The 14,327-nt window shown below is 38.0% G+C and overlaps 1 protein-coding gene across 1 annotated transcript; it reads left to right on the top strand.

Annotated features, from left to right (window-relative positions):
* The first annotated feature begins 613 nt into the window (after positions 1-613).
* Positions 614-14,052, top strand: LOC113772503 (replication protein A 70 kDa DNA-binding subunit D-like). The gene is made up of 11 exons (XM_027317115.1): positions 614-702; positions 1,531-1,549; positions 4,325-4,416; positions 4,502-4,598; positions 4,695-4,819; positions 4,935-5,013; positions 5,104-5,233; positions 5,312-5,463; positions 5,555-5,675; positions 5,771-5,915; positions 13,787-14,052. Exons 3-11 carry the CDS (start codon positions 4,329-4,331, stop codon positions 13,924-13,926), a joined length of 1,077 nt encoding a protein of 358 aa, XP_027172916.1. The 5' UTR covers positions 614-702; positions 1,531-1,549; positions 4,325-4,328; the 3' UTR covers positions 13,927-14,052.
* Positions 14,053-14,327: the final 275 nt, after the last annotated feature.

Raw genomic sequence — 14,327 nt, 5'->3', positions numbered from 1 at the left:
TATTCATTGATAATCATGTAACCTATACATATCATTTTCTTAAATGTAAAAACGTTATATCTTATTTGTAATTAAATAAATAACTTGATCCATATTTATTTTTGTCCCTAAAAAAAGTAGGATATATCCCAAATCATATTCACTTTTTTCTTCTAAAAAAGTGAGATTTGACCCAATTCATATTATTTTTTGCTGCTAAGAAGGTGAGATTTGACATATTTGTACATAAAAAATGGTTACATATGGGTTATGTGGTAATTTTAGATTAAAAAGTAGTCGAAAACTTTGGATGGAATCAAATTTTGTTAATTTAAATTTGTAAGTGACGTAAAATTAACATTTTAAAAGTGAATAACGAAAAAATTCATAGCAAAATATACGAGACATTTTAAACAATTTTGTCTAATTAATTTCCCCACTTCAATCCTGCCTCCATTTCACTGGACAAAAGAATGGAATAATCGTTTGTCCTTCAGACATCCTTAAATTCTGCACTAACAAACGTCTGGCAAAGATAATTACCCTGTGACGTGTATCCCTTTCTAGTCCTCTTGTATTCTTATCACTCTCTTTTAAGCGGGTTATATAATAACTGTCGAGTCCATGCCCGGGCTCTGAAGACTCACTCTTCTTTCTGACTGCTATATTGTTTGATTGATGATGGAGAGCTCTGTATTGGAAAAGTTGTTTTGGATGGAAGAAGTAATCACGCTATTTGTTCTTTCCTTTCATTTAAATGTGTTACATTTTCATTGTTCCCCTTTCCATCTTCTTGTTCTGCTTGCTTTCAATTCCTCAGCTCTGCTGTTTCATTCATTGCTCTTGCCTTTTATTAGTAATAACTTAGCTTTTTTTTTTTTTTGGTATGTTAATCAACAACTTCCCTGCTACTGGTAATCTTTGTTCGTGGCTTTTCCCTGCATTTTTAATTCCTGGTATGCTTTCTTTTTTCTTTCTTTAGATTCATTCAGTATTGTTTTCTGGCTCTGCTCCAGCATTTGTTATTATCATATCCATTGTTTTTCATTTTCTCTTACTCTGCATTTAGTTTGTTATTATTGTTATCATGCCTTTTGTATGCTTGCTTCAAACATTTGTTGGAGATCCTTACTTTACCCTCATGATTTGAGCTTTCAAAGGGGAATTCCTCAGTATAGGTCCATATTCTTTGGCTCTTCTTTTTTGTAATTTGTTTGCCATTTAGAGCTGAACAATCTTTCTATAGTTGTATAGCATGTGAGTGTATACTTTTCCTATTCTTGCCTTCCTTTCAAAAAATATAGCTATTATAGAGTCAGCTTACAGTGTTTGCTTATATTTTTGTTTTTCCACATGCTTCTGCTTGCAAGAAAGTACCGTCTGAAAGAAAATAACAGTTGAATGAATGTAATCTGGTTGTTATGGACTGACTGTTCCAGCATGGTTTAATCTTGTAATATGTCATTTGGCTATATAAATTTTGCTATTAAAGTTGTTACTCCGGACTGATCCACCATCTCTGTCAACTTTTGTCAGGTAACTCTTATTAAGGCTGCAGATCCTCTCCAAGGTCTGTATGTGTTATCTTCTCTCTTATACATCTTTTAATGATTAGTAAACTTTCATTTGTGTGCTTGTTCTGTTCATTTTGCCTCCTTTATTTTCCTTTATCACTGTGCTATTTGACCTTGACCTTTCATGTCCCTTATAACTATCATGGCTGTTAAACCAAGCATATGCTACAGGTGCTTAAGATTTACTCGTTAGATTTTGTTTGTTTGGGTTAGATTAAATCATGCCTGATGGTGCTGCAGATAGATTACTTGTTCATTTATTCTCAGTTATGAATCTCGAATTCTTTTCAGCTGCCTTTTTTTATTTCTACTGAAATAAAATAGAGCTTAGCCTTTGTTGTGTACTTGCTGATTTGCATACCTGTGGGAATGTATTCTTTTGCTATTAGCTGTATCACTGGTCTTTTTCATCCAAAAAATATGGCTTCTGAATCTTTTCATTACCTTGAAATTTCCCTTTAAGTTAGAAAGTAGGAATGCTCACCGGGGTAAGTGCTATGCAGAAATGTCATCTCATGAGTTATTGCAACGTTCGATGAGAGGCTTATGCAGAAAAAAGGAATACTTCTACTGCTGCTTCAACTGAAACAAACAGCCAAAAGAGAACAAAAAACTTATATTACTAGGGCAGGCTTAGGTCATGTAGAAATTGTCCAGCGCCCGAATTCTAGGCTCAGTATTGATGATGTCAATACTGAATCTTTGGCCCTACTTTTAGCCACAGCGAGGTGAACCCTGGATCTACCTCAACTGCTCCTCGTAATTAGGTGATTCAGATGATAAGCGGTTGACCAAACTGTTTGAGAATGTATTCGCTAATTTGGATTCCTCGAAGTGTGCAAGACATACCTCCTCACCTCTGAATCAAGAAAATGCCTCTGCAAATGTTGGGACTTCTGAAGGTTCTGATTTTGGAGATTACACGGTTCTTTTCCTTTTTAACCCCTGGTTGTTCACCATTCCTATGTCTCTTGAATCCTCTGCACCATGCATATTATCAGAAATTCTGGAGCTATTACCGCTATCTGTTTATCTTTGTTCTTTTTATCCTTCTTTCTTTGATAAAGATTCCCTTCAATCCAATGGTTCATTCTTTGTTTCTTTGATAAAGATTTCAGTAACTTTATTGTTACTGTTTTCTTCAATTCTGCTCATTGTCTTTCTCTGTCAAATATCCTCTTTATCAACTAGCAACTAGGCCTCCCCAACCCACAACAGTAAACAGGCAGCCCCATAGGTCAGGTTGCTATTTAAGTTTCCTTCCGTCTGGTTATTTGGTTACTCTTAACCATGCAATGGTGCTAATGTTATTTATTCCTCTCAAAATCTTTATGCCCTATATACTTATCGCACAGCAAAGACAAGTAATGATGGCCAATCAAGATCATCTGCATTGTATTCATTGCCCAGAGAATCTATGATTTTGCCTGATGCTCCTGACTGCCAATACTGTGGAGCGAAAAAGTTCCATCTAGAACTAGCAAATTTTGCTGCTCTGGAGGAGAAGTTCCTCCTCCTTTGTTGCAATGCCTTATGATTTATGTCGTTTGCTTAGTGGAACTGACAAGGAGAGTGTTGAATTCCATAAAACCATTAGATCTTATAACAACAATTTAGTTCTCACTTTGGTTGGAACGAAGTACGACTCAGAACTTACTAAGAACACCAATGGTGTCTATGCCTTCCGCATTCCTCAATAGCTTAATGGCATCAGATGGTAAGGCTGCTGGAGTTTAGCTATACTTTTTTGATACAGAAAATGAGCTGTCAAAGAGGCTGAACATTTCAGAGATTTTTTGTGAAAGCACACCTAAGCTACTGATGTGCATCGTTTCCAACAATCCTTGTACTAAGTTCTTTGAAGATCTCAAAAATATCCCTGATCTAAGATCATAACATTGTCCTCAATTTTGATCCCAGTTTAGACCAGCGTGTCTATAATCTTCCTACATCCTCACAAGTAGCAGCCATCTGGAGTGAAAATGAGGATAGAACTCTCAAAAAAGGTGCTCATATCCGGGCGTGCAGCCTTTCTAATACGAGTCATCGCGTACACCACTATTAAGGTTGCAATGACTCGTTGCAATATCTTCTCCAGTTCCATCATGGTGAAACTGGATGGAATCGTAACATCAAAAGAAAATGCTCAAGTAAATGGAAGACATCTGAATCTTGTGATGAGAATAACCAACTTGATCCCACCTCATCAAGTAGTATTCTGGATTTGAGTAATCCTAAACAAAGAGGCAAGCCCTTTAGCTTTGTTTTAAACAACTCCATTTCAACTTGCCTATTATTTTTATTCTTCTCTAGAGTATTCTCAGGTTGTTTAAATGTATATTTTGCAGCTGCTGCCGCTGGGAAAACAGATGAAAATAATGTCACTACTAGAGAAATATTATTGTGAATTCCTGATGAGAGATGATGATAGGTCTATGTTACTCCATACAGGCAGGCTCTTACAACAATTTGCATTAGATATTTGCATAAAAATTGAAACATGCAGACTAGATTATTGTCAAAGGAGGCAGAATGAGGTGAGGATAGAAATATTGCAAAGAGGAATAGATAGCCTTTCAATAGGTGAGATAGATGGAAACAAAGTCGGCTGAGAAATAGTCCTGCTAGCCTCTGTCATTGGTGGACCTAGAGATATGCGATGTAGGTATATTGATGCAATGGCCTTGGTACACAAAAATGGCAAACCTGATTATTTTCTTCCTGTGACTTGGAATACAATGTAGCCTAATTATTTTCTTTCTGTAATGTAGGTATATGGATGTTGATATAACATCTTCAAAGTTCTCCTATACCATGTTTAAAGAATTAGCCCAATTCATGGAGCTGAAAGAGCAAGCTGTTGGTTAGTGAAAATTATGACTCATATATGTTATTGTAGTCCTAGCTCGATTATCTATTAATCATTGCTACTTATTTTTGCATGTTAGATATCCTGGCAGTTGTTATCTCTGTGTTACCAATAAATAGTTTCACAAATGAATTTGGACCTGGCAAAGTGCAGGATTTTGTGATCATCAATGAAGAGTTAGTAAACATTTTTCTCAACTTATACCGCTCTTGTTACTAGATCTCCTTTTGGCTGTAACTTACTCACTATATTTTCTAAGTAAACAAATGCAGAAATATACCTCTCCAACTATCAATGTTCAATAAGTTTATAGACATTGAAGGCCAACAGATAGCAGAAACCATAAACAACTTCCCGGTTATCATTTGCCGAAGGCTGAAGGTTAAGTTTTTCAATGGTAATTATACCAATTAAATTGCTATACCACTTGCAATACTGAGTTACCTTACAATTGTGTCTCTGTATATTCTCACAAGTAACTAACATTATTACCTTTTACTACTTTTTGCAAGGGGTTACCCTGTCTACTAGGCTGGATTCAACTATTCTGGTCGATCCTCCTGCTCATGAAGCTAGGCAACTTAAGATCTGGTACCAGCAAATGTTAATTCTTGTACACATTCAATTCACACTAAAATACTTTTATGTGCTTACATCTCTCATAATAAAAAATGACATCAGGGCTGGACAGAATGCACTGCTTTTTTCTCAGATCATTAAAGAAAAATCTTATACTCGATACAACCCAGATCTCTTTCTACAATCTCCTCAGAAGTTTACTCTCATTTTTTATTTGCAACCAACTCAGAAGGTAATAATAGAGAAGTTTGCACGAAAAATAGATGCCATTGTTATCATTTGACTAAACTTTTGGTGCATTTGGTGTTAGTTTGCTTGGGTCAAGGCTTCTTTATCATTCCAAAACATTTTCCAGCGTTACTGGTATATGGCATGTAAGAAATGCTACAAAGCAACTGATGCTTTTCATGGACATCCATACTTATGTAACAAATGTTCTGAATACCAGGAAGCTGTACCAAGGTCTATCGCCATACTTTTTGTCAATCTATGTCTGTCTAGATTATTTTTCTAATATCATATTAGTTACTGAGATTTTGAGATTCTTTCACAGATGCCGTTTTGATGTTAATCTTGCTGATAACACTGGAAACGTAACAGCTACTTTATTTGGTGAATTAGCTGAGAAGCTTTTGACTTACTCTGCTCTGGATGCCATGCAGTACTTTATTAGAGTAATCTTCCTTTCGCAGGCAATTTGCTCATTCAATTTCTTTTTCAAATTTCTAATGCTGTTAACAATAAATGTGTTGTTGTGTCCCTTTACTAGAATGTTGAGCTTCCATTGGAACATGTCCACGAAGCTCTGAAAACTAAACTGTTTGCGGTCCAGATACAGCCAGCTCAGAGCCGCTATGGATATCTCCAGCAACGCTACACTGTTGTGCATTTTTATGAAGAAAATCAGGGTGAAGGTACATCAGAACTCCCTCGAGACTCCTGGTTCTTTCTTACTGGACTCTCCAATGCAAGCTACTCCCCTTGAATCACAGGATAATATTCTCACAAATATTGACAATATTGGACCACTTACTAACAGTGTTTGACAGGTGCCGAACCTGTGCAATAATAAATACCTGCTTAAATAAAATACAAATTCTGTATATAGCGGTAAGCAGGGTCGAATCCACAGGGACTGGGGATAATTTAATTTCTTTTCAAGTTCCAGATATGGGGGGTTTTTGAAAATGATAGTAACTAATTTACTTGGAATAAATTAAAATAAAATAAAATAACTACAACTCAAATAACTAATTATCACAATAAAAATAATAATGGACGAACTCTAGCCAAGAGACAACTTCGGAGATGGTTCACTTAATTTGATCACAGATGCAAGAATTATTCCAGTTACTATCTGATAAATTAGTTATAGTTGTCATACACGCGATAAACAACCAACTCTTCCTCAATTTGTCGATAGCCAAGGTACGACCGTTGACTATTTCTCTAATCAGAAAATAACTCTAGGTACGACCATAGAAGTTCAATTCCCTAATTGCATGAATAATTAGAAGAGCCTAATTCTAACCAATCAACACGCTACGAGGGTCTCTTTAAGTTAGCCTGTCTATCTCCCTGACACAAACCCAATCATGCCAGTTGCCACCAGTTTAGAATAATTAAACAATTACGGATTTAACTACCCTAATTGGCTTCAGGTTATTGAATTAATCTAGAATCCGGGCCCTGGATAATCGAATAATAAAACAACCATATGAACATAAAGCAGAAGATAGACAAATACCAGAAGATAATAGGAAATAAATAAAAACTAATTCGATCTCACAAATTTAGTAGAACCAAATCCTCCGTTGTTCCTCGACTAGATGAGAAACTTAGCCACGCCTCATGAGAAAATCTTCAAGTAATTTAATTGAGGTTCAGGCCATCAAAAGAGCCAAGAAAGAAACAAAACTAAAAACTACGCTAAAAACTCTCTACCTAGCCTTTCTTACAATTGTCTTTATATAGCCAAAAGGAAGATGACTAAAGCTATCTATCCAGTGGTCCCCACAAATACTAAACAAAAACAACTCTCAAAGCTTCCTACGTTTCTTTCCTTCCAAAGTCCAATGACTAATGCCTTTCTTTTTTCCGTGGTCCCCGCCGCATAAGTCAACAAAGGGTACCAAAAGGGTCAGGCCCTAATCAATGCTTCCTCCTTTCCGTATGCTATTCTTAGTAGAACTCTTAGTACCAAGCAATTCTTCATCAGCCAAAGAAACGAAAAATCCGTTTCTTCCTTCCTTGTGGGCCAGGTCTATTGAGCTTTTAGGAGTCTCAATTTTCTACAAAAAGTCCCTCCTTTTTTGTAGTTTTCTGCTCCATTCCCTGAAATTAAGTCCCAATACCAAATATAAGTAAATATTAATAATTAACACAATATTTGCCAAGGACAAAGGGGAAATTAATAATAAAATAACCAACAATTGACACCCTATCAATTCCCCCCACACCTAAATCATGCTTGCCCTCAAGCATAAGAACAGCAATTGAACACCAAAATTTGACAATGGCTATTGCTCTAACTATCATATTGCCAAGATACCCAGAAAAACATATATCAAGCATCACAGTTAAGATCCAAGAAAAATCACTCCGGTTAGCTTCCCAACCACCAATTTTTCCAATTTAAAGCAAACTAATCTAAGAAAAAGGAATGGTTGCTCACATTTATCAGCAAATGGTCCAACTATTAACCAAAATCTCGACATTAAAATCACAAACTGGCAAGCTGACTTATTCACATACTAACCCAATCTTTATTTATTTTTTCCTTTTTTTTTTTTTCCTTTTTTTTTTTTGAATAACAAAAGACTTAGTCTATAGCCCTTAGAGCCTTTTGATGCGAGCTCCAACATTTGATAGATGGAGGAGCCCGGTTACTCAGCTCTAATTGCTACGGGACCACGCACTCATAGTAACTACTACCTTTTGACGCGAGAATCGACACTTTAGGTGAAGATCCCCGGTTACTCAGTAGTAACAACTAGTGGAGTACAGTCACCTCTTATTTACAACCATATAGTATGATATCTAAAAGCAACACAAGATTAACAGCAGCCAGCCTCAAATTTCCAAACACGGAGAACTAAAATTAATAATTGGACCAATTCATATGAAAAATGCCAACTATCATTCCCTATGCCTAAAAAAGTTAACCAAAAACTGAAAAAGTCAAGCAATTACCGATATTCACCAGAGAGATGTTCATGAACTCAACCACAGTAATTTAATACCCTTTTATTAATAAAACTTGGCAATAGCATAATTAGAGGCAACAATCCAGCATCAAAACTTGGTATTCATTTAAGGACTGACCACTAGGAAAAGAAAAGAAAAGAAAATAAATGAAAAGGGAGATAAATATCAAACTAAAAATAAAGGAAAAACCTTTAGAAACTAAAAATAAAAATACTAGCACCCAAAACTGACCCCCCCACACCTAAATCACACATTGCCCTCAATGTGATAAACTAACAGCAAAAGGAAGGAGAAGGGCAACGGTACTTCCCTGAAGTTGTCAAAACAGGGGTGGGTCACTCGAGTCTCCAGTCTCTCAACTTGCATTCGGAGTTGGACCCAGTCGTTAGCCCCTGGTTGGTCCCCTCAACAAGCAAATGCAAACTGTCTCCAATTGGACAGTCAAGTATCCAATTCCACCTACTAAAATTAGCAAATGGCTCAAGAAAATGGTACTCCAGTAACAGTAGTTCAAAAGTCGGACAATAACCAAATCACAAAGGTATTAGTTGGCTATCAGACAGGCAACCATATAGAATCCATGAATGTATTCAAAACACCCCAACCAGTACCACTGGTGCAGGCATAGGGAAAAATTAAAGCAAATGACCAACCCAAAGTATTGATAATTCCAAGCAACGCCAAGCAGTACCAGAAATTGAAAAGACCAAAATGGTAGTCAATTGGGGCAAATAACTCCCAAGGCAAATAGAGGCAACCTACTTCAATAAGCAACGGAAATGGCACAGGAGCCGTCCAATGCACCAATTAAATGCAATAAACCCCAACCAAAGGCAGCGCAATAGATTCCAGGCAGAAAGTACCAAATGATACTCTATTGACACCAAAAACGACCCCAACAAAGCAGCAAGATCGAAGGATACTCAGTCACAGATGCTCAATCATATCGAAATAAGAAATTGTAAGCAAATTAGCACAACCAGTACCACTGGTGTATACACAGGAAAGGAGGGAACCACATGGCCATCCCAATTAATAAAAAGCACAACTGAGGCACCCCAAAGGCTAGAAAAGTACCCGAAAAACAAAGCAAATTGAATGAATATGCACTGGGTCTCCAATTCAGTCAAAATAAGATCAAGGGGCACGATACAGAAACTAACAAAGCAGAACTCAAGTGATACCAGTAGGAACCCCAACAAAGCAATGAATTCAACCAATTGGAGCAAGTGAAACTCAACAAATGTCACCAAGTGGACATTCAATTACCCACTTCAAGATACCAAGCCTTAAGAATTTTAAGAATCCCAGCAAACAAGCAATTCCAGCAACTACCGATTAGAATTCAAGAAAATTTAAGAATTGTAAGCAACACCGCAACCAGTACCACTGGTGCACAGACAGGAAAGAATTAAATTCAACGGCAGCAACTCAACCACAAGAACTGCAACTTAAAAATAAGGAAGTAGCTGCAAATAGAAGCAACAATGATATGCAAAATATCTCAACCAGTACCACTGGTGAGTCACAGGCAAAAGTTAATCAAACAGCCAACACTGCAATAAATAGCAGAAAATATCCCCACTAGGGCATCAATTAAACCCAAATCTGTCCAAAATTTAACCTAGAAAATGCCCAAATAACACCTTCTTTTATCCGTCAAGAAATCCAGACACAAATTTCAGAAATTTAAGCTAATTGGAGAAGGAATTACAATACCTCCACCTGTCGGAAATCGACAGGTGGTGATGACGTGGCTGGACAGAAAGGCTCGCGAGGGAGGAGCTGTCGGCGTGCGCGGGGGAATTACCCGTGGAGCTTGGCGAGCTCGTGAGCTGGTGGCTGAGGTGGGAGCGAGCTGGTGAGGTGCGGCACGCTGGTGGTAGCGGCAGGCGGCGCGCGAGGAAACTCCTGGGCGGCGCGCTGTCGGCTGCGTGTGGCGATGGGCTGGCTGGTGTAGAGACGAGCTGGGGTGGAGGGCTTTGGCCTGCGATTGCTTGGCTGTGAGGGACGGCGGCGGCGGCTTCCCTTGGGCGAGCCAGTGACGCGCGGCCAAGAGAAAAGGGAGAAGGCCGCGCGCTGTGGGAGAGGAGGTTCGTGATCTGTGGCCGCGCAAGGGGGAGGGAGCGCGGGGCCTGGGCTGCGCGCTGGGGTAGCGCGCGCGCCGTGGAGAGCTCGCTGGAGCTTGGAGCTGTTGCTGAGAGAGGCTGACTGGACTGCAAAGGTAGAGATTGGTGGTGCCGTGCGCAGGTGGAGGGTAGACAGCAACGGTGGCGGCGCGCGGCGTGGGCAGCGGAGGTCGTGCGGCTTTGGTTGCGGAGTGGAGCTGCTGTGATGGTGGAGGTTGATGATTGGGGGAATTGATAATTAGGGGGAAAGGATGGCGGCTGAAAGAAGAAATAAAAGAAAAGGGAAACAGCGCAGCAGGGAAGAAAGGAAGAAAGAAAGAAGAAGAAAGAAAAAAAAAAAAAAAAAAAAAAAATTTTTTTTCGCACACTCAAATTTCAAAACTCGAATTGTGAGAACCAAAACTGAAGGTGTAAAACGGAAAATGTTTTTATTTTGAATTTTTGATTTTTTTTTTTTTTTCAAGGAACCTCTGGCTTAGGCGTGGGCACGTCTAACTGCTATAGAGTCCGCAGATCCTGAACGAAAATTTCTTTCCCTCAGGCGTGACCACCTGGTGTGGGCACGTCTAACTGCTATAGAGTCCGCAGATTCTGAACGAAAATTTCCTTCCCTCAGGCGTGACCACCTGGCGTGGGCACGTCTAACTGCTAATTCCCTGCCACCAAACATCAAACTATTAATTGACACTAACATTTAACTAAAACTTCAAAAATGCATGAAAACTGAAACAAATAGTCTTGGGTTGCCTCCCAAGTAGCGCCTTTCTTTAATGTCTTTGGCTAGACATGCTATGCTTTGCTCATGGAGGATAAAATCTTGTGGCTCGTTTCAATGCTTCATCTTCAATGTGATCCTGGTAACCCTCATAGATGGAGTAATCCTTGAGCACACGAGTTACGGGCTTCCATGGACTAGTGAATGGCGCCAAACGAGTCGATGATAATTTGCATTCTCCATTCACTCCTCCCTCACTTGCATTTGCTGGTTTGAGATATTTTGCCATCTTGACTCTTAAATTGTTCCTGTCATGAAACTCAAAATTTTCTGGTATAATAAAATCAATCTCACTAACAGGAATTAAAGAATAAGAGTCAGGAAAAGATTGATCAAGGAATGGAGGAGATGTCACCGCATTTGGAGATTGTTCACTGGATTCATTCACTTGAACCATTTGATGTTGGGGTCTCAATTCTTGCTCTTCAACTTTCTTTTCAACTGCATCTTTAGATTCTTCTTCTTGAGACTCTTGCAGTACCATGTCATTTGTCAGAATAATTGCACTCTCATCTTCCTCATGGTCGATAATAGTCGGTGAGGGCAATTCTTCATAAACTGGAGAAATCAATTTGCTCGTTTTAAATGCCCATTCACGCCTTGCTTCTTTCATCTCTTCACTCATCATTTGTGTCTCCTGCTGAATTCGAGATACATTAGCAGCTAGTAATTCTATCATCTCTTCAAGAGACATACCTGACACGGATGATGGTTCTTGAGACTGCTGAAAATTCATTGGCTGCTGAAAATTCATTGGCCCTGTTGTATAATCATAACTGGAGTTATCCCACCATCCTTGATCATACCCGTTTGGATTAGAGTTATACCACGTTTGAGACCAGGGTGAAAAATCTCCATAATTATTGAGTGGGACACTCAGATTATCTTGATATTCGGGGCACATACTGGTTGAATGATCCCTGGCAAAACAAATTTTACAGGTTGCAGCAGCCATTCTTTCTCTAATAGAGTTTACTGCCTCTTTATATGCAAACTTAGCAAAAATACTAGTCTCATCGCCTTCCCCGGAAACAAAATCCAGTCTATCACCAAAATATGGAGTGTTAGCAGCCATAAAAAATAAAAAATAAAAAGAAAAAAATAAGAGAAAAATAAATTAAAAAAATGAAAACAAGATAAACTCAAAAAGAAACAAATTAATCAGGCACCAGTCCCCGGCAACGGCGCCAAAAATTGACAGGTGCCGAACCTGTGCAATAATAAATACCTGCTTAAATAAAATACAAATTCTGTATATAGCGGTAAGCAGGGTCGAATCCACAGGGACTGGGGATAATTTAATTTCTTTTCAAGTTCCAGATATGGGGGGTTTTTGAAAATGATAGTAACTAATTTACTTGGAATAAATTAAAATAAAATAAAATAACTACAACTCAAATAACTAATTATCACAATAAAAATAATAATGGACGAACTCTAGCCAAGAGACAACTTCGGAGATGGTTCACTTAATTTGATCACAGATGCAAGAATTATTCCAGTTACTATCTGATAAATTAGTTATAGTTGTCATACACGCGATAAACAACCAACTCTTCCTCAATTTGTCGATAGCCAAGGTACGACCGTTGACTATTTCTCTAATCAGAAAATAACCCTAGGTACGACCATAGAAGTTCAATTCCCTAATTGCATGAATAATTAGAAGAGCCTAATTCTAACCAATCAACACGCTACGAGGGTCTCTTTAAGTTAGCCTGTCTATCTCCCTGACACAAACCCAATCATGCCAGTTGCCACCAGTTTAGAATAATTAAACAATTACGGATTTAACTACCCTAATTGGCTTCAGGTTATTGAATTAATCTAGAATCCGGGCCCTGGATAATCGAATAATAAAACAACCATATGAACATAAAGCAGAAGATAGACAAATACCAGAAGATAATAGGAAATAAATAAAAACTAATTCGATCTCACAAATTTAGTAGAACCAAATCCTCCGTTGTTCCTCGACTAGATGAGAAACTTAGCCACGCCTCATGAGAAAATCTTCAAGTAATTTAATTGAGGTTCAGGCCATCAAAAGAGCCAAGAAAGAAACAAAACTAAAAACTACGCTAAAAACTCTCTACCTAGCCTTTCTTACAATTGTCTTTATATAGCCAAAAGGAAGATGACTAAAGCTATCTATCCAGTGGTCCCCACAAATACTAAACAAAAACAACTCTCAAAGCTTCCTACGTTTCTTTCCTTCCAAAGTCCAATGACTAATGCCTTTCTTTTTTCCGTGGTCCCCGCCGCATAAGTCAACAAAGGGTACCAAAAGGGTCAGGCCCTAATCAATGCTTCCTCCTTTCCGTATGCTATTCTTAGTAGAACTCTTAGTACCAAGCAATTCTTCATCAGCCAAAGAAACGAAAAATCCGTTTCTTCCTTCCTTGTGGGCCAGGTCTATTGAGCTTTTAGGAGTCTCAATTTTCTACAAAAAGTCCCTCCTTTTTTGTAGTTTTCTGCTCCATTCCCTGAAATTAAGTCCCAATACCAAATATAAGTAAATATTAATAATTAACACAATATTTGCCAAGGACAAAGGGGAAATTAATAATAAAATAACCAACAATTGACACCCTATCAGTGTTATACGATTTACTCAGTCTAAGGTCCAAATTAAATGACTAACCTATTTCCCTCGAACATCTTTGTTTACTAGAGAATAAGAGCCCTTCGACAAGCATCTGCATCAATATGGCAAGCAATTTCGATGAAACAGACAATCTTGGAGTAACCAGCCCTCTAGCCAGCTTCGAAACTGCTCAGATTAGCACCACCAAGAAAACAAAATTAGCATGATGTTGGTTATGTATCTTTATGCTTTTGGTTATGTATCTAGTAAATGCCGGTGATGCCAAACCATTGGATGAACATGTTTTTGTTTTACAATGGACTGCTCTTCGAAAAGTATCTTACAGTATTTCTACCTAAGTGGATTATTCATGCTATGGCAGCAAAGTATTATCCCAGTGCAGCTGATTTCTTTTCGCTGTTCTTGGGTATCTATTGCTTTTTCAAATGGTTGAGATATGCCAATTTTTCCTACAAGTTTTTTCAAATTGTGTTTGATATTATAATAATTTAGTTAATAGAAGAATAAGTCTTGTTATAATATTTGTTAACCAAAGATTATGTTGGTTTGTTAGCAAACATTTTAGCTAAGATTTGCTAATAGAACATTATGTTATCAAGTAGTTTTG

The sequence above is a fragment of the Coffea eugenioides genome, chromosome 5 (genome assembly GCF_003713205.1).
Source record: "Coffea eugenioides isolate CCC68of chromosome 5, Ceug_1.0, whole genome shotgun sequence".
In the NCBI taxonomy this organism is placed as follows: Eukaryota; Viridiplantae; Streptophyta; class Magnoliopsida; order Gentianales; family Rubiaceae; genus Coffea; species Coffea eugenioides.
This window is presented reverse-complemented; position numbering and strand designations above follow the sequence as displayed.